General features: G+C 40.1%; 2 protein-coding genes across 2 annotated transcripts; both read left to right on the forward strand.

Moving 5' to 3' along the window:
- The first annotated feature begins 9525 nt into the window (after positions 1-9525).
- On the forward strand, positions 9526-18092 carry LOC134653953 (uncharacterized). Its single transcript, XM_063509323.1, has 3 exons — positions 9526-9683; positions 13120-13325; positions 17920-18092. Exons 1-3 carry the CDS (start codon positions 9629-9631, stop codon positions 18055-18057), a joined length of 399 nt encoding a protein of 132 aa, XP_063365393.1. The 5' UTR covers positions 9526-9628; the 3' UTR covers positions 18058-18092.
- A 1339-nt stretch (positions 18093-19431) lies between these two features.
- Positions 19432-21927, forward strand: LOC134654306 (uncharacterized). Its single transcript, XM_063509771.1, has 3 exons — positions 19432-19573; positions 21240-21460; positions 21772-21927. Exons 1-3 carry the CDS (start codon positions 19522-19524, stop codon positions 21925-21927), a joined length of 429 nt encoding a protein of 142 aa, XP_063365841.1. The 5' UTR covers positions 19432-19521.
- Positions 21928-22110: the final 183 nt, after the last annotated feature.

Consider the following 22110-nt stretch of genomic DNA (forward strand, 5'->3'; position numbering starts at 1 on the left):
CGACACGTCATTTTCTATGACGGCTGATCGGTGATCACGTGGTGCTTTCCATAGAAAACTAAGCGCCCGAAGGTCCGGCCCGGCCCCGACCCGGTCTAGCGTGAGTCATCCTTAAGTTGTCGTTTTCTACTAGATATGACGTGTTTCTATTAACCAATAAACGTGTCGCAATTCATTCATACATCTGTATGGCGGTCAACACCGGGGTTTGAACCCGGCACCACTTACGCGAACTACGCGAACGTAATTATGATAATCTAATTTCCTGAGTCCGGAAGATGATTGCACGTCTGCCTGTCTGGACTGATTATAATCAGTCTCGTGACAGTTATGACTCAGGCCTTTGTGCCTAGAAGGGCCTTTGGCCCTGCTAGCAAAGACAAATATTATAGTTACCTATTTGTTTTATACATGGCGACAAAGTATGAAAAATAATTATGTATATACTAATTATGTACAACTGTAGATATTATACCTCATCATCATCATAGGTAACTTAAGAGCTTTGCTCTTGTCGGTGGAGTAATCGCCAATCATTTATTTCTTGTGCCAGTCTATTAATTTCTTCATACGACGCATTATGTTTTATTTGACTGAGATAAGTAATTCTAGGTTTCCCGTCTTCTCTTGTCTTTTCAATCCTGCCTTCCAAGATGTTTAGGAAAAAGTTGTCATGCCGTATTATATTATGTGTCCTACCATTAGATTATACCTACCTACCTATCACTATTTGGAAAAGTGTTTCAGGGTGGAACACACTTTTCGCTCGTCGTTCCATCCGCTACTTGTGATGCTGACTTCTTGGCTTTTGGTGCCAACTGTACTCTTGGCTTATCTTAGAAAACGGGTCGAGGTTAAACCATGCAAGGTGCATATTTCACGGTGACTCTAATGAGACGCACTTAGGTGTCAGACGCTAAGGCCGAGTTCCTTAGGTCATAGACTGACTGATGGCAACTGAACCTAATGTTGTTTCGTTTTATTTAGTTTTATCTAGCTTAATTTCCTAACAGTCAAGTGGAAAAATATGGGTGCACACATCATATAGGTACTCATAAATATCACCATCTGCACCAATTGAAGGTATCTCTGTTTGGCCCTATGGTTGACTGGTAGAGAATGCCATTTGGCATTAAGTCCGCCATTTGTACATTGTTGTATATATTTTGTGCAATAAAGTTTAAATGAATAATTAAATAAATATCGCCCATAGCCCATAGATCTTACTTATATCAGCTATAATTAAGAACTATGGTCCTATTTTTTAGACGTTACATGCACCCATAGTTTTACACTTGACTGTACGAAATGGGTCGGAAATTTAATTCTTTGTCTGTATACTTTAGCCATACCCCGAAGTTAACGGATTTTAACAAAAACACTGTGAATGAATTCCAAAATAGCTTGCGGCTACGTTTTGTTACGACGTGCTACGCCGTAGCTCGTAGCAAGTGTCTAGTAGATAATTATTAATTAAATACATATAAACATTTTGAAAAGTCTGAAATACTGAACGCAGCATGCAATTGTATATTTTTTTGTAATTACCTAGACAATACAATAAAAATCCTCTTTATTGCATTACTTATGGAAACACAAATAATACATAAACATATATATATAATACATGAACACAGAGATTAAACTGCCTTATCGCTAAAGAGCGATCTCTTCCAGACAACCTTTAGGTAGGTAGTGGAGAAATAAAATTAATTAACCAATTACCTAGGAGGTGCAAAAAACTAAATTAAAACTAAATATGTAGGTAGCATTAGAAAAAATACCTATACTCGTACATATACATACTACTTACAGCATTTTAGATTACTAAAGAAAGAAAAGGAAAGAAAGGATTTCAAGTAAGGATTTTAATGACTCTAGAAGTCATATACAGTGTGTGGCCTATAACGCGGGAGAATAATTAAAACGTAGATTCTACTACTCAAACAATAAAACTTTTGTTCGACAACTTTTTGAAATTATGTAGTCTTAAAATTGTCCCTTTTTCAAACAAACTAAATAATATTTTCAATGTACTTTAAATTCCGTCTAATTGACATCGCCCGTCAGTCTTGTCACCGTACAGGCATAATCAATTTCGTGATACATTGCGTGTTCGATTAAATTTTAAAGTGTTTTAAAATACAAACCACAAGTTATTTTTAAAAGTTGCTGAACAAACATTGTCTAGTTTGAGGAGTAGAATCTACGTTTTAATTATTCTCCCGCGTTATAGGCCACACACTGTATATCTATCTCTATGTAAATATATATTTTTCGGAAAGTCGTTTTCTTCGAGTTTTACACAAATAGGTACATATATTCCTTTCAATGTGTAGCAGCCGTATTGCAACTGAAATTCTAAAACTTAAGTACCTAACGTTAGATCCTGGGAAATAAAATAGCAACTGTATTTGTGTGATGGTATCTTGGAGGATATAATCAAACGGAGACGCCATGTCTGTAATTTTCTGTACAAAACAGTCTGCCGATTTTTGCGGGGGAGGGGAACGTCAAATGTATGCGTAACGTAAAAATAGCCATGTCAGATAAACGTCAGTCCATACATTGTGTATGACCGTTGGCCGCCTATTTTCGACAGAGGGGAAAGCCTGTTAATGGCTACTCCGTTTAGTTGTATCCTCCAAGGATGGTAACTTATAGCTTCAACATTTTATATTTGTGAGTTGCAAAACTGACAAAGCTTCTTGAATTTCGAACATAGTTCGATACAAGTTTACAACGGTTATAACCTACCTATTATTATTGTCTTCGGATACCGCGATAGTTACTCATGAAGAAAAATGTAGTAAGGTCTATTCGGGTAATTCCGGGAATCGGGTAATCCCGAAAATCATTGTAAAATCACTCATATTCCGTTGTAGTAAGAGTCAGCTATTAGCAATTATCCGCCACTATTCGTCATTCGGAAATACCCGAATACACCTTATAGTCCGTTTCCTTAGTATTATTTTATGGTTGTCTCATTCAATATTTTTAATTAATATTCCTTGGCTTACAAACTGAAATATCCCTTTTCTTAAGTTTTCTTCATTTTCATGGCTTTAGATTTAGAAACAAGCGACGAAAAGTTAAAAAATGCCTCACAAAAAATACTTATTATTAGAAACACAATGACAAAGGTCTATGTGTATTTTTACTTTGGTGTGTAGCAGTGGCGGAGCGTCCATAGAATCCCATCGGCTTGCCTATTTTTAGAGACATCTGAGCCTTTATTCTAGAAATTCTAAAAAAACAGCAAGCCAAATAAACTTCGGCTTAGCTAGTGAACATTTTCGGCATGCCGCTACTGGTGTGTAGGTAGCTAGGTATATAATTTATTCATGTCGACACTGAGTGGTTAAATAGATGTAGGTATCTAAGCTTACGAAACAAAGAGATTTTTATGAACCCTTCCTTTTCTAGGGCACCGCTAGGCGATGTCACGATTGTCACGAATGGCGTGACCATCCGCAGTTCTGCATGTAGGTACTGTAAAACCACCCAGCGTTGAGTGACCCAACTATACAGACAAAGAATTTAATTTCCAAAATTCCTACCTATTTTGTACTTTGTCACAGTGACAATAGTATGAGGTCTCTAGCGACTTTCATATTGACGTGTCACTGTGACAATAAGGTACGAAATGAGTCGGAAATTAAATTATTTCACTGTTGTACTTCACGCGTCGAATGATGATCCCTAGACGGACTCTATAATCTAGATTCTAGACTGTACGTGAAGATTGTAAAGGAAATTAAAGCTATTTTTGTATGAAATGCCAAGCAAATAGTAACTGTTCTCTATCAAAAATGTAACCCTCCTGAAGCCAGGAACTTTTAATAGTATAGGAAAAATCCTTCAATGCAATACACCGCTGAATAAAAACCTCATTATCTAATTCAAAGCGCCTACCTTGGCGTGACATTATAAACTTAATTCCGACATAAACCAAAAGCGACTCTAACCCTTTTACATAAGATCCATTTCCAATCTTGTTATCTAGAGTATTATGCTCACGTGCCAATAGAAATTGGCTATGGCTTCTAAGGATTTTCGCCTCTGTGGGGAACATGTTAAGGCTCCTTGTGGTAGTAGTTTGTTGGTGTCAGTGGATGTATTTTTGTCCTGGTGACAGATTGGAGGACGTCCTGCGTTATACCAATTGGGGCTGCAATCGTGCGAGCACAGCAAAAGGAGGTGATGGTTACTCTTAACAATATATTAATCTATTGAGGGCAACGGCAGCTTTCTATCACCGCACCGCTCGCCATCGGCAGGGTGTTCATCCACACACCCTAGAACCTAAATGGTCGCGTACTGTGCGGTTTAAGAGGAATTTCCTCCCGCGGACGCTCCGGCTGTGGAATGAGCTCCCTTCCGAGGTTTTCCCGAGGATCTACGATATGGGGTTCTTCAAAAAAGGAGTGTACAGGTTTTTAAAAAAATAAAATTAATTAATTAAAAATTAAAAAACACGACTGCAGTTTAAAAGCGAACTGAAAAGCTAGAAATAATTTTTAGTTATGTTAGGTACTCAACTTAATGAATGTAAAATAGAATATAAGTGTTCAGTCAGGGTCATAAACAGCAATCGGAAAAGTTTAGACTCATTTAGGATCGTGACTGTACCTGCACATTTTGTTTCGATTGCAGTCGGGGACCTTGATATATTGAAATTTTCTCATTCACAGGTCCCCGACTGCAATCGAAATAAAATATGCAGGTACAGTCACGATCTTAAATGAGCCTAAACTTTTCCGATTGCTGTTTATGACCCTGACTGAACACTTATATTCTATTTTACATTCATTAAGTTGAGTACCTAACATAACTAAAAATTATTTCTAGCTTTTCAGTTCGCTTTTAAACTGCAGTCGTGTTTTTTAATTTTTAATTAATTAATTTTATTTTATACATTTTAGTGACCATACAAACCAACCACATTTTTTATGATTTAAGACAATTTAGTTGCTTCAAGGAGATTTCATCACGTTGATCTTTGATATGTTAGCATAAAACGTGCTTAAAAAACTAACTAGGTCTGACTCAAAACCCAGACGTATTGAAAAGTGCTATATGGCTTAATATCTCTGCATTTACATAATTATTTCCTATTAGTTGGCTTTCGGCCTTCGCAATTAAGATACTTGGGGAAGCTGCAGAAAGCGTGCATCTTTCTTACGCTCCAGGCCTTCCGCCCTACGCGAAGCTCGGCCTTCGGCCTTCGCAATTAAGATACTTGAGGAAGCTGCAGAAAGCGTGCACCTTTCTGCGCGAAGTTCGGCCTTCGGCCTTCGCAATTAAGATACTTGGGGTAGCTGCAAAAAGCGTGCATCTTTCTTACGCTCCAGGCCTTCGGCCCTAAATTAAGATACTTGGGGAAGCTGCAGAAAGCGTGCACCTTTCTTACGCTCCAGGCCTTCGGCCCTACGCGAAGCTCGGCCTTGGGCCTTCGCAATTAAGATACTTGGGGAAGCTGCAGAAAGCGTGCAGCTTTCTTACGCTCCGGGCCTTCGGCCCTACGCGAAGCTCGGCCTTCGGCCTTCGCAATTAAGATACTTGGGGAAGCTGCAGAAAGCGTGCACCTTTCTTACACCCCGGGCCTTCGGCCCTACGCGAAGCTCGGCCTTGGGCCTTCGCAATTAAGATACTTGGGGAACCTGCAGAAAGCGTGCACCTTTCTTACGGTCCGGGCCTCCGGCCCTACGCGAAGCTCGGCCTTCGGCCTTCGCAATTAAGATACTTGGGGAAGCTGCAGAAAGCATGCACCTTTCTTACGCTCCGGGGGCCTTCTACTCTACGCGAAGCTCGGCCCTTCGGCCTTCGCAATTAGGGTACTTGGGGAAGTTACAGGAAGCACGCACCTGCCTTACGCTTCGGACCGTCGGCCCTATTTGGAGTTCGGCCTTCGGCCTTCGTAATTAAAATACTCGGGCAAGTTGCAGGAAGAGCCCATCTGTCTTAAGTTTTACTTACGTACGTACTACGTACGGACACAGCTATGCTACAGAATGAGATATGAATATCATTATCTCATTCTAACAAATAGCTAGTTTTTAATTTCTTTTAGTAATACACTGTATATATCTTGTTTGTAAATAAATGATTATTATATAAAAAACAAATAGCTTTGTCCCTACTTACGTAAGTAAATTTACAAGTGTATTTCGGGCTTTGCATAAAAAATACGTATAAAAATATACGGTTATAATGACACTTTCACACTTTGTTCCGTCAAAGTCGGTGCAAAGTTGTATCTGAAGACGGACTCTACAATCTCAGACTCTCTACAAAGAACTTATTTACACTTTTCTATTCCCTTAGCGCAATTTAGAACATTTATTGGCTTGGTTTCAAAACAAGTAAAATATGATTAATATAAGTAATATCTATGTATAATAATTTTTTTTATGATTAGCGATCCAACCACTTCCTTTTAATATCCCAACAATAGGATAATATTTAGTTTTATGAGATTAGCTTTTCTTAAAATATTTTGTAAATTCTTACTTTCTTAAAATTGGACTTAAACCCTCATATATATTATTGATCGTCTTTCAAAGCGCTTCATTTTGATGCCCTACTCGATGGGTTTTCAAGATATTTTTTTCTTAAGGATGCGTAATATGGCGTATTAAGTCCGCCATATTGATTTTGTAATGACGTCACATAGCCTATGTCACCCGGGATGACGTAAGGATTCTAATGATATATCATACATCTAAATCGGTTAAGGCATTCTGAAGTTATCGTGGAATAAAGAAACTCACATACATATATACATACAAACATGAACGCTGAAAACAATACTCTTTTTTTTGGGCAGTCGTGTAAAAAGGTCGGCAACGCGCATGTAACACCTCTGGAGTTGCAGGCGTCCATAGGCTACGGTGACTGCTTACCATCAGGCGGCCCGTATGCTTGTTTGCCACCTATGTGGTATAATATATGTCCAAGTGTCAAAATGTCCAGAGACTCCAGAGTCACAACGCCCTACGATCAATAACTCCATATGTATTGCGCTACTGCCAGAAAGTCCAGGTGTCGGAAATACCTTAAAAATCCTGAAAATGCCATATCTGTTCATACAAGGAGCCTCGCCTCAAGGCCCTAGGGCGCCAAGTATTAAGAGGCACAGAAACAGTGCCGCCACCATACAATCGAAGTTCTCATTTTAAAACGACATGCTGAAATTACATGAAATTTAATATTGTATGGCGGTGGCTAAGTGCTTGTGACCCTTAAATCCGCCACTGTTCTTCAAACTCACCTGGACACTTATGTTCTTCTTATGCATTGATGTCAAGACATTTAGGCGCGCGGCGACACTTTCGTCCTTTGCCAGTGGAGTCAGTTAGATGTGGAGAATATCAACAAAACGATGTACCCTGTACTGCAGTTCAAACTTCTGACACAATTTGGACTGACAGATTACTGACAGTATTTCTGGTCAGGTGGGTCAGGTGCAAAGAGTACATAGAAGGTAGCATCGGTATACTAGATTCATGAAAGAGTAGTATAATTGGCATATAATTGGTCAGGTGAATGAAACTAAAGAGGTGAAACATCCAAGCTGTAGGTTTTATTATATTTAGAGCGTAAAAAAAGTCTAATCGTGTTTGTACGGTCCGTACAAAGGTTAACATTTCGCCCGTCAGCACTTTCCGTCACATAGCATAATATACTTATTCCTTTATTTATTTATCTTCTCTAAGTTAGGGTTTTTTACAATATGAATATAAAAGTAAAATATAAAAACACTTACAAAACAATAAAAAATACATATAAACACATTATAAAAAAACCTAACCTAGGGTGCCGCCGGCAGCGGGGCAGGGCCCATATACTTATTATTATTACCTATTTTAAGACAGTACATCATAGAGTAACTTATATATACCAGTACATGCCCGACCGCCGCGGAGTGTATTCATTAAGCCGCTAATTGTATCATTTTATCATATTATCAATAAATCGTTATTTCGGTGGAAACTGCAGTGTTATCATTATCAACTATCATCTCAAGACTGTACGAGAAGCAACCCGTACAGTCAGTGTTTAAGAGTCACCAGTACAGAGACGATAACAGTTTGAATATAAAGGTATTAGTATTCGCAACACATGAAATGAAATGCCCATACCACAGTCAACCACGAATATCTTAAATTCTAATTTCAGCTTTTAAACACATCAGAAATATATGCCACTACCCCCATCGCCTGTGCACAGGATACCACCATTTACCGACACGGCAGGGATCACGAAATATCCTCCACTATTATATGATCTGCCTACGTACATCACCTCAGAACCAGAACAGCCTAATTCCCTATTAACCTGAAACTAATGTCGATGTTGTTCTACTGAGTTATGTATGCCTAATCATGCATAAATTATTTATGCACTTGGTATGCCTCAAGGTGCCTTGGTATGTGCAATGATAGATCCATTATTGTATTGTAAAGATGTGTTACCTGTGAGATAAGTAAAATAAATGGTCAATAGGTATAAGATTTACCTATTCACGAGAAAATTGGCACTTCACTGAAAATATTTTACCGGGTTATTTATCTGATTTGGGTTAAATTAAATAATTAAAATAATTATTTATTTCAGAAGTTCAATTTCCATAATATATTAGTAACTTATTATTATGACTCTTAACCTATGTTAGTGACAATATCTATGTACCTATGTAATCTATGTATGTTTATGTTACTCTTATAAGCATTTAAGCTACTCCAGTACTTCCAGAAAGCGCCATCTATCCTGTCTGCGACTAGAATCTTGAAAAACTTTTCCCGCTACCATTCCAACACAAAAACAACATCACCATCCACCATTAAGTATACACCACATTACCATTTACAACTTATACGATTCCAGGGCAAAATCTTCTGGCACCGTTATTCTGCCTCTATAAACTGTTTTTGAGCTGTATCTTTTACTGAGTTGTGCCAATAAAGATAATTCTATCTATCTGTCTCGAATTAAATACTCCTATATCTCTATCACCTCAAAATCTCAGAGTTTCGAAACTTCTTTTCAAATCAAAATACCGTACGATTGAGCCACACCACAAAACAAAGAAAAAAGGCGCGCTCATTCTTTCTTCCGTGGATTGAGCAATAAAAACTAAAACACACACCTAAAGCTATAAAATATTTCTGCTTAATCGAAGGAAGGATATAACACACATATCTTTTGGGAATATAGATATTCTGATATATGTATTCGTCCCAGGATAATTTATACCAATTTTACCATTACAGTTTTACGATTCTCGCCCTTATTACCTTCCGGCAAAGTGCATCTGCGAGTAAAGCACCCTGCACTCGACTCATGCAGCGTCATTGAAATGTAATGAAAGCAAGGACTGACAGATGGACAGCCTAAAGGACACACCTTAACCATTATTGAAGGAATTCTAAAACGATTACCCACAAATCGGTATTCACGTGTTACCGTCAATTTGTAGAATTACTCCAATTGAATAACCACCTTATTTAGGACGTGGATATAACCTCTACGCGGTGGTTCATACCACACAGCCCGCAGTCGCACCTCGCTCACCGCTCGTTTGACACGCCACCAGAGCGAACCGGAACTTTCTGCTTTTTCCAAGATGGCCGCTCTAACGCTGTGCTTTTTGGCGGTATTGTGCAGTTTGCTACATCAAGGTTTGTTGAATTTAAATTAGTTAAGTGACTTCATTTGGTAATTTACGTTGAGAGATGTTGGTACTTTGCTACCCTTAGTTTGAGATGGAAAGAAAATTTTTAAGTTGAAAAGTAGCCGCTTTTCCCCTTCGTGTTTAAATTTTCGCGTCTTTTTTTTTCGTTTTTATGGCTTGTGCTCATTTCAAATATTACTTATTATAGATGGTCAAGAAGATCTTGTCAGTAGAAAAAGGCGGCAAATTTGCAAAATGTAGGCGCTTACGGATATCATTCCATAGAAAATTTGACTTTCGCGCCTTTTTCTACTGACAAGATTTGCTTGACCATCTATAAAAATGTAGGTACATGAAATGTATTGAATTGAGCAGTTTTTGTTTTCTAAATGGTGTTTCTCAAAACAGGGAAATCATTTAATTGTGATAAAGTAATAACATGTTACGTTCAAGTTTTGTCTAACCCAGAACATTTAGACGTGCCTCTGAATTCCAAATATTCCAATATATAACATGGAACAACAGGTACTTTATCGGCTGACTGTAGTTACGAGTGCATTGGGTACCTAATGCTAACCACATATTTCTTATTTTATCTTGTCAAACGAAGCTACAAGATAGAGCTCATTAACGGTTCCACACTACAAATAAGATCGTGTATACCTATAGGTACATAATGTACCTATAATATAATGTGTCTTTAATATGTTCTGTGCTTAAGGCTTATTCTAGAATCTAGATATTTTTTGGATTAATATGTACCTACCTACATGTTTTTTTGTTATGATGAAGAAGTGATCTGAATCTGAGAAAGTGTGGGAATTGCTTGAATATTTTAGAATTTTAATATCAGTCGCTTTATTTTAGTTAAGTCTGTCGTTTTTTGAATGTTTAGAAATCCATGTCGTGAAATGGAAAAGTTCTAAACACTCACATTTTTTTCCATTTTCATTCAAACATTTTCTTTTGTGAAATTTTTCATAAAATCTTAAATACTTTTCCCAGTTATTAGAAACTTTTCACAACTTCTTCATATAAATTCCAATATCAAGAACTCAGAGTATAAACCTTAGTAAAACATATATTATATCGGCCAGCACCAGAACTAAATTTTATAACCGTGCGAATCTGAAAATAGACTTAACATAAACAGTATTGGTTGCGAAGCATTTATTTACTTCTGTTCATTGCCTGTTGATGTGTAGTTATTTCTATGGCACGCCTCTTTCATTACTTGATTATCTACGTACTGTGGGTGTTAGAGGCCATTTCATTCACTAACACAAAAGGCAGTTGGTGTAGAAGTAGTAGGGTACACTAAATATAATACCTACTTATGTATATGGTTCTAATATCTGGGTGACCGAGCTTTGCTCGGAAAACATATAAAAATTCAGAAATGAGCCTTTTCCCAGAGATAAGACGCCTAGCTAGATCGATTTTTCGCCCCCGAAAACCCCCATATAACAAATTTCATCCAAATCGTTAGAGCCGTTTCCGAAATCCCCGAAATATATATTATATATATATTAATAAATAAACAAGAATTGCTCGATTAAAGGTATATTAGGTAGATAGATTAGATAGATGAGAGGTATCTTTCATCTAAATCGACCGAATGGATATGGAAATGTTATATGGATAGAGAACGAAAATTGCATTTTCGATTTTCGATGTGGACTGTGACCATGCTAACTTTGCACAAACTTGACAGTAAAAATGCATACATATACCTAATAATAAGCTCCAATACCTGACGTAGCGGCTGACATAAAAATTAGCATGGTCCGAGCCTAGACTCCCTGCAGTTCAGTGAAATAATAATACAAAGAGTTTACTAAATATTGAATCGTCCACATATTTTACAGAATTGAAACCACTTAAGAACGCAATAAAAGGGACGTCTTCCATTAATATTGGACGATATCTGACTCGGAGAAACCGGCTATACGATATAGGATTACAGACCTAAAGCCTAAAACTTTAAGTCCATTTTCCTTCTGGCGTTGTACCACTTGTACCTATTCTAAAGCTTACATAATTTCAGTACTTTTACCTGAAGCACTAAAAGCTATTATAGACCCAAATTCGTTTTAACGCGTTCGCTGCGTAATGGCCATCTTGAAACGGTCACAAATTAAATATTTGAACATGAATTGAATGGAGTTAGGAGCACTAAGCTATGTTTGTACAGTCAGATTGCCCTGCTGCAGCTGACTGTACAAACAAAGCTTAGTGCCTAGCTCAGCAGCAGGGTAATAAAAACCGGACAAGTGCGAGAGGGACTCGCCCACCGAGGGTTCCCTACTTTTTAGTATTTTTTGTTATAGCGGCAACAGAAATAGATCATCTGTGAAAATATCAACTGTCTACCTATCACGGTTCATGAGATACAGCCTGGTGACAGTAGACAGACGGACAGACTGACAGACGGACAGTGGATTCTTAGTAATATCCTATTGCTAGGGTCCCGTATTTACCCTTTGGGTACGGAACCCTAAAAAGTAGCGGATGAAACAACTCTCCAATAGTAACTATCATCAGCCATCCTCGAATACTTTTCTAAATAATAAAGATAAACTCATATCTACGTCTACAGTTCGCGTTCGAAAGTATCTGTAACAGTCTAATTGTTCTATTAAATAGAGACAATATCTCATTTTATTAAGCTAATGTAAAATGCAAGATAAGTTTAAAGCATACTTAGTAATAAAGTCTGTGCGGAAAGAGAAGAGTCATGGAATGACTCTTTCCGAACAGACTCTATTCAATAATTCTAGCCATAAAGAATAATAGACGCTACTGAATAATTGACAGTACCTTGTTACCTTCTCAAAGCGTCAATTTCATGTCAATTTATTGATTGATGTAGCATGTCAATATGTGATAACTTGTCATCACCTTGTCACTTTACCATCGCGAGACTACTTATTATAAATGTCTATAAATTATTACCATCATAGTATCATAGGCTTGCTAGTTTAAACTACAGTCTGTGCCCCAACCTAAGTATAAGGCCTGAGTGGACGCTTGAAGCGGAGCGTTCGGCGGGGCGTGCAGCGTGGCGTCGGGCTCACACGTGATGTGAGCAGCGTGCACTAAGGCCGCTCTTATACGTTTGCATTTGTTTAACGCACACCGCACGCCCCGCCCTGCTGCACGCCCAACTCGAGCGTCCACTCAGGCCTTACACTAACTATCCACTTCTCTGTACGCCTCCAATTATGAACTGTCTCCAGCGCGCCCGGTCCCTCCAAATTCAGATGATTTGCTTCTTTATTTCTTCACTCGCCAGCGGCCGCAGCATGGTTCCTTTTTATCGCCTGTCACCATGCCCGTCACTTTCGCACTTACATACTTGTTAGAACGTGACAGGCATGGTGACATACGATAAAAATGCGACCGTGCTATCGCCGCAGTCTACAACCTACAATATTTTCCAGGTTCAGCCATCGTGTGCTACCAATGCAACAGCCACAACGACTCACGCTGCCTCTTGGACGCACTGCCCGACTCCCTCCGCAAGGAGTGCACCTCCAAGGACACCATGTGTCGGAAGATCTCGCAGATCGTGGAGTTTGAGATGAACGGCATGCCGCCGGACAGCAGGGTCATCCGAGGGTGCGGCTGGGATGAGAGCAACTACAAGGTTAGTATAGAATATACAATGCAACAGTCACGACTCCTGTCTCATGGACAAAGCTGCCTGATTCCCTTCGCAAGGAGTGCACCCCCAAGGACACCATGTGTCGGAAGATCTCGCAGATCGTGGAGTTTGAGATGAACGGCATGCCGCCGGACAGCAGGGTCATCCGAGGGTGCGGCTGGGATGAGAGCAACTACAAGGTTAGTATAGAATATCCAATGCAACAGCCATGACTCCTCTGTCTCATGGACTCACTGCCTGACTCCCATCGCAAGGAGTGCACCCCCAAGGACACCATGTGTCGGAAGATCTCGCAGATCGTGGAGTTTGAGATGAACGGCATGCCGCCGGACAGCAGGGTCATCCGAGGGTGCGGCTGGGATGAGAGCAAATACAAGGTTAGTATAGAATATCCAATGCAACAGCCATGACTCCTCTGTCTCATGGACTCACTGCCTGACTCCCTTCGCAAGGAGTGCACCTCCAAGGACACCATGTGTCGGAAGATCTCGCAGATCGTGGAGTTTGAGATTAACGGCATGCCGCCGGACAGCAGGGTCATCCGAGGGTGCGGCTGGGATGAGAGCAACTACAAGGTTAGTATATACGTAGAATATCCAATGCAACAGCCATGACTCCTCTGTCTCATGAACTCACTGCCTGACTCCCTTCGCAAGGAGTGCACCCCCAAGGACACCATGTGCCGGAAGATCTCGCAGATCGTGGAGTTTGAGATGAACGGCATGCCGCCGGACAGCAGGGTCATCCGAGGGTGCGGCTGGGATGAGAGCAACTACAAGGTTAGTATAGAATATCCAATGCAACAGCCATGACTCCTCTGTCTCATGGACTCACTGCCTGACTCCCTTCGCAAGGAGTGCACCCCCAAGGACACCATGTGTCGGAAGATCTCGCAGATCGTGGAGTTTGAGATGAACGGCATGCCGCCGGACAGCAGGGTCATCCGAGGGTGCGGCTGGGATGAGAGCAACTACAAGGTTAGTATATACGTAGAATATCCAATGCAACAGCCATGACTCCTCTGTCTCATGGACTCACTGCCTGACTCCCTTCGCAAGGAGTGCACCCCCAAGGACACCATGTGTCGGAAGATCTCGCAGATCGTGGAGTTTGAGATGAACGGCATGCCGCCGGACAGCAGGGTCATCCGAGGGTGCGGCTGGGATGAGAGCAACTACAAGGTTAGTATAGAATATCCAATGCAACAGCCATGACTCCTCTGTCTCATGGACTCACTGCCTGACTCCCTTCGCAAGGAGTGCACCCCCAAGGACACCATGTGTCGGAAGATCTCGCAGATCGTGGAGTTTGAGATGAACGGCATGCCGCCGGACAGCAGGGTCATCCGAGGGTCAGCTGGAGAGCAGGGTCAGCTGGGATGAGAGCAACTACAAGAGGTTAGTACAACATTTATTAGTAGGAGATCTATAACGAAATGATGGCCACTGTCAAAGATGCCAATTTACAGGTCTCATTCTCTAAACAAAATCATCACTACTCCAAGCTGCACGTGAGTTAACAAGCTTTATTGAGCTTACCATGGGACTTAGTGAATTTGTGTAACTGTCCTATAATATTTATTTATTTATATCATTCAGGATGTGAATTTAAAGGACAGATGAGTAAACTACCGACGAAGAAAGATTATAAATGCGTTTGTAGCTTAGATGAGTTAACTACAAGGTCTGTACGGAATTAACCAGAAGACAGTGTGTCTAAGTCCTTAAACAAACTCCTAAATGAGTCCCCCGGAATCTACTGAACTCACAAGACAAAAGTGTTACTCGTACATACGACTAACGAGGACCATTTTTAAATGATGCCGTTTAGCCGGGAATGAAATGAACTATATTACATACATACTTATTTATTTATTATTAGACAGATCGGCTTGGATGCTAAATGAATTAGTCTCTTTCTGACAAGTACAAAAAAATACACACACAAACAAAAATTATCAACGGTTTATTAGATTTGACAGACGTTTATAAATAAAACCATAAGAGTTCATCCTAAAATCCACAAAGAGAGTCAAGAACATTACTACAAGTTTATGACTCAACTGGTCTTGGCCTGCATTCTCGTTCTAAATTGGGTTTACATATTAGTTTCGGCACGATATCCACCAGTAGTTGCTAAGGAGAGAAAATATCGAACAAACTCTATAATAGTCCGACGTAACCCCTGAAAAAGAAAGGGGCTTGCGTCACATGGCACATAATTGAACATAAAACACTCACATCTATGTTTTATGTTCAATTATGTGTTACTTCATGCCTTGAATTTATTTTCGGAAGTGTACATGAGACCATTTACCTTTTAATGGTCCAAATCAAGAATATTAATAACATTAAACTGATGTCAATCTTATTTTATTTCCGTACTTTTTTTAGGTTTCGATTGTCGTCTTGGCTAGGGTACCAGCGCTTTATACGTTTTTAAGGGTAAAAGATGCAGAGGAAGGCCCTGCTCTGACCAACTATCATGGTCGCATTTTTATCACATGTCATGCCTTGCGTCACTTTCGCACTTGCATATTTGTTAGAACGTGACAGCCATGGTGACAAATGATAAAGAGCCGGCCATCTTAGCCTTAGGAACACATATCTCAGCCAAATAAAAGATATACTGCCGTATTCAAACTTCAAGATATTCACAAGAGACGACACAAAACTATGACAGAAATATATCTTCCGCTACCGTAAAAATTAAACGAAACTTTCTTCGTAACATTTCATTGACCCCCATTTCAATAACGAAGTTCAATTAGACAAGTAAATATCCGAAACCGCCAAGTTCGCCGAAGTGGATCGATGCAAACAAGTACTCTGTCTACGTTGTCCAAACAATTAACAAACTGTACCACGTAATAACAACGACGTACCAGCTGAAAACGTTTAGATGCAATATAGACTCTATTACAGTGCATCTAGGGATCAAAGTGAAGGAAATCGAGAATGTATGTGTTCAGGACTGCGTTTTTCGTGGAAATCGCCAATGGCAAATGGAGACAATTTTCAAGACTGCAAGGTCGAGTCGAGATATATGAATAAGTATATAGTGCATCAGCATTCGCCCATTTGGAGAAATTTCGTTGAACTTATTAGGAAGTTCCTGGAGCATCCTACTAGACTAATAAAAACCGGCCAAGTGCGAGTCGGACTCGCGCTCGGAGGGTTCCGCACCATCAACAAAAAATAGAGCAAAACAAGCAAAAAAACAAGCATAAAAACGGTCACCCATCCAAGTACTGACTCCGCCCGACGTTGCTTAACTCCGGTCAAAAATCACGTTTGTTGTATGGGAGCCCTACTTAAATCTTTATTTTATTCTGTTTTTAGTATTTGTTGTTATAGCGGCAACAGAAATACATCATCTGTGAAAATTTCAACTGTCTAGCTATCACGGTTCGTGAGATACAGCCTGGTGACAGACAGACGGACGGACGGACGGACCGACGGACAGCGGAGTCTTAGTAATAGGGTCCCATTTTTAGCCTTTGGGTACGGAACCCTAAAAATTAAGGATGACTCACGCTAGACCGGGTCGGGGCCGGGCCGGGGCTTCCGGAGCTTCGTTTTCTATGGAAAGCACCACGTGATCACCGATCAGTCGTCATAGAAAATGACGTGTCGGACGCCTCGGCTCGGGCCCGGCCCGGTCTAGCGTGAGTCAACCTTTACAGTGTCACTTACAAACGCTATTCTTTTGAATTTCACGAATGAGTTTTGGCTTGACTTGACTCTTAAAATTTAGGGCCAAGTATCTTATACCAAGGCAAATAAAAACCGGCCGTGCGAGTCGGACTAGCGCACGGAGGGTTCCGCACCATCAACAAAAAATAGAGCAAAACAAGCAAAAAAACGGTCACCCATCCAAGTACTGACCCCGCCCGACGTTGCTTAACTTCGGTCAAAAATCACGTTTGTTGTATGGGAGCCCCACTTAAATCTTTATTTTATTCTGTTTTTAGTATTTGTTGTTATAGCGGCAACAGAAATACATCATCTGTGAAAATTTCAACTGTCTAGCTATCACGGTTCGTGAGATACAGCCTGGTGACAGACGGACGGACGGACGGACGGACGGACAGACGGAAGGACAGACGGAAGGACGGACGGACGGACGGACGGAAGGACGGACGGACGGACGGACAGCGGAGTCTTAGTAATAGGGTCCCGTTTTTACCCTTTGGGTACGGAACCCTAAAAAACGAATAGCAGCAGCCTAAATTGTACGGTCAAGTCGCTAAGTCAAGTTAAAATTTTTAAAAGGTGCTGATGTACTTGAAAATTGCATTATCGCGAACAGAATAATGTACTAAGTTAGTGTTCGTCGAACAATTCGCCAAATCTGCTTCAAAACTGCGAATGCTCGATGTTCTACTTGTGAATTCTCAAGTCTTGAAAGACTGCTAATTAGTGTTAAGCTGCTGATGCCGACTAAATTATCGGAATTATAGAATGCGAAAGACATTGATCGTGTAACCATTGCATCCTTGGCTACGCCTCCTAGACTCCTCATTTAGGACAAGAAGCTTTAAAAAAGCAACTATAACGTGTTTCTTTTTCACCAGGGACGTTGCTACCAGCGCTCAGGGTTCGGAGGTCGCCAAGAAGTCTGCTCCTGCCTCGAAGACGGCTGCAACTCGGCCACAGCCCCCGTGGCCGCCACACTGCTCATGCTGCTCACCGCCGCGGTCCTCAGGTTCTAGAAACGTCTAGGAGGTTCATTAGAGTAGGGACGCAATGCTCGGTTAGTCTAGTCGATTAATAATGATGGGTATTTTGATGGTTGCCGACTAATAACCATTAGGTTCAACTCTACTGTGGACAATAGCCAATGTTAAGGGCTATATAGCTTACCTACATAAAAAGCAAAAAGAAGGCAGAAGGAAGAAGAAAGGATACCTGCTCCCTTTTTTTATTAACCTGTGTGATAATAGTTATTTGTTTTACAAGAGGGCAAAGTTGTTTAACTCCTCGTGCTGATGTTGATAGCCGAGCAAGCGAAGGATTCCAAAATTGAACTACGAACGTAGCCAATGGTTCGTAGAGTGAACTCTTGAGCGTTGCGAGAGTTTCAACGTACGAAGCTTTTAAACAAACTTTGCTACCGAGTGAAATACTAATTTTTTTTCACCACAATAACTACTTATACCTATATGCACAAAAACTGTTAATTATTGTCCACAGAAGTGTTAACTTTTGTTAGCGATCATAGATTTGGTGTATACCTCATTATCGAAGTTTTTTCATCAAAATCGGCAATCTTTAGTGGTACCTGATAGCCATATTGAAAATGTTTTTTAATAGTTGCCAACAAATCCAATTGACACTTACACGTTTTAAAACTTTTACCAAGAGATCCCGCCGCGTTAGTAATGTAAATGATAATAGGTATTATTAGATGTTTAAATAGATTACGTAACTTATTTGAATGGTACTCAATGTTCCCATTCTATGTGTTCGTTATGTAAGTTACATGTTAAGTTAGTTAGCGAGCTGTACATAGATGGTAAATGATGATAATTGATGATAATGTCACTGTAACTGTCATTTTGTTAAACGCCGACACTGTAAAGTTTATTGTGCCATAGATTATTTGTTGTGTTTGTGTTTTGCTATTATATTTATTAGTTTTTCATATCGGTGTTTCTTATTTCCTCCCTTATTTTGATAGAATGATACGAGCGGCGAAAAGAAATATGTTTTTATCGTCTGCCTAAAACTTTATTTTAAGTACAAATCTATTTCTAAATAATCTGCCCCCCTTATCACAACCACTACCAATTTATCTATCAAATACACTATTCGAGCACCCATTTGTTCTATTTTAGCCTATCATCCTATCACGAAGGCCCAAATCTATAGGTCCCAGGCAGACTAAAATACTAAATAATGTGTTTCCTGTACCAAATGAGTGACATCCTCTTACGGTGGTCTTCACATTGGATTGGGATCATCGGTGTACAAGCGGGACATCGCTATATACCTGCATAATGCTGTCTTGGTCACACACCAGGGTGCCCTGCGGTTGATCAGTGTGATAATCGCGTAATGCGCGCGCATTGGCCTGTCGACTCTTGCGCATCTGAGCTTTAGCTTTAGTCCAATAAGTAGGTTAGTACTAGTCTGGCGTCTGTATTTTTAAGTCAATTTTTTGGATAATTAGCAATATGAGGTACTTTGCGTTTGGATTACTGTTGTTTTGCGGATTGTTTGAATATGGTAAGTGGAATATTTAATTGCATACTCAACTATTATCAAAATTATTTTATACATAATGCTTATCTACTATCAAGATAGAGGTATAGGGATTCTAAGATTGCATGTAAGTACTTATTTGCAATTAGATACTTAAAATGTTTCCCATGGGCGTGAACAACGTCTTTTACTGACCAACGTATATTCATGAAATTTAATGTAGGTACCTACGTTTTAAATTACAGAATTTAATTATAGGTAACCCGACATCTCAACTGAATAAGTAACCATTAATATATGTTAAATATCACAATGAAAAATAAAAGACCGTAAGTTGATTCAATAAATAACAATGATTTTGAATAGAAATGCGCCTCACCTCAATCTTGTGTAGGTACCCGTAGAATCTACGCTCTATCATATATGTGACGTTATCTATGAAAAGGGACCTTATTGTCGATGGCGCTTACGCCATTGCCGCGCGACACTGCGTAAGCGCCATCGACAATAAGGTCCCTTTTCATAGATAATGCCCCATATTTTTAGTATCCTATCAACTAATAAGTATTATATTTATAAATCTAGTAGGAATAAATCAAGATATTTGTACTTACTTCAAAAGTGAGGCAGGTACTTTACTATTAAAAAACGTCAGGCGCTATTCTAAATGTTGTTATGTGAAAATTCGTGGAAAATTCCCAAGAACCATAATAGAAGAAATACATAATTTATACTTTAGGTGACAATGGAAATAAAATAACATTAATTAGGTGTGCCATTTATCTTCATTATCTTGCCAAAACGGCTCATGTACATCCTCGGAAAACATGAGACAGCAAAATACCTGATGGCAGGCGTGTCTCACTCCGCGATTTCGTCGCTTTGCTACAGGTAGCTAAAAGTACATCCGTTCGGCCCCAATTTTGGGGAAAGCCATAAGCCGCGCGTGGCGCTGTCTCCACCTAGCGGCCATATCTGTGCTGATCGTAACAGACGCGTTTTGTTAGAGAGTGAGTCTTCTGTACTTAGTACTATTATTTATTCTGTGCTGATGGGTCGAACAATAGGTCTACCCAATTACCTGCCGACACTGCCCGACAGGGTACGCCGCTGTAGTCTGAACTTCAATACCTATACAACGGTGACGGTGACGACATATTGTTGTTACGCTTACCTACACCATTTATTATTTCTACGCGAGTTATTTCGTAGTCGACATCTAACGTCAAGTAGTGGAACTATCAGTACCGCTACTTGACACCAGATGTCACTAGTTTCGCTACTGACGAAAACGGTACTTACTACTAAAACAATTTACAACTAATATTATAAGCAGAAGGAGTTGGAAATAGAGTTACGGTTAATCCGGTTATAATATTAGCTAAAAATTGTCGAGCATTAGAGTTTTTGTTTGCCGCTACATCTATTGTCAACTAGCAGAACTGATAATGTCCGCTACTTGACGCTAGATGTCGACTACGAAATAACTCGCGTATTGGTAAGAAAACTGATGTATGGAGTTACCACTCTTTCTTTATTAATATTTCTCTATGTAGCGAGAATGCTACGTAGAGGTGTAGCTCTACGTAGCACTCTCGCTACATACCGGAAATGCTATCGGCTACGCTATATGAAAAGAAAGTTCGTCGTAGCGGTTTGAGTAAAGTCTAAGCACAAAGCTTGTTTCCAGGTTCCCCAATAATGTGCTACGAATGCAACAGCGCCACCAACTCCCAATGCCTCCAAAACGTCCTCCCAGAGAACCTCAAGCGCAACTGTTCGGAGCACGACCGCGGCGTGACGCACACGCTGTGCCGTAAGATTATACAACATGTGGACGTGGCTGTTAATGGGCAGTTACCGGCCAGCAGGGTTATAAGGAGCTGTGGGTGGGATGAGACCAAATATAAGGTAAGTTGCGGCACTAATGACGCATACGCTGCGTCTTAAGATCATGTGTGATGTTGATATGTGTGAGAGAGTATTTCACTTGTATATTATAATATGTATGCTTGTTTTAAAGTATTTATCTATGGATCACTAATAGCCTCGAAACAAAAAAAAATCATTTCATTTTAGTTCTAATTGGTTTCATTTCAGTATCATAAAAACGGATTACAGTAAATGCGTCCTGAGTCCACAGCTTTAAACAAACATCTGTCTGTCTGAAAATTTTGAAGTCGAAATCCTAAATTGTTATATTTTTTATATCTTTTTTTCAGGGCGCCTGCTACCACCGCTCCGGCTACGGCGGTAGACAAGAGGTCTGCTCCTGCACCAAGGACCTCTGCAACGGGTCCAACGATGTCACCTCTTTTAGCGCCCTCGTTCTCGCCTCGTCCCTCATGGCGATACTCAAGCTAGTCTGCCAATTATGACTTCAATAGATATACATTCCTTATTCGAGCTCCGATGAATTGTAGAGAGTCCCTAGCGTCTTTTGAGCGTCAGCGTCTAGGTGCTGCTGCTGCTATAGGAAATGATGTCGCTGCGCAGTTGCGCCAACGTTGCGTCGAGCAGCCATAGAGTTGACTAGACGTCGGCATTCGGGGATGCTAGTG

The sequence above is a fragment of the Cydia amplana genome, chromosome 14 (genome assembly GCF_948474715.1).
Source record: "Cydia amplana chromosome 14, ilCydAmpl1.1, whole genome shotgun sequence".
Lineage (NCBI taxonomy): Eukaryota > Metazoa > Arthropoda > Insecta > Lepidoptera > Tortricidae > Cydia > Cydia amplana.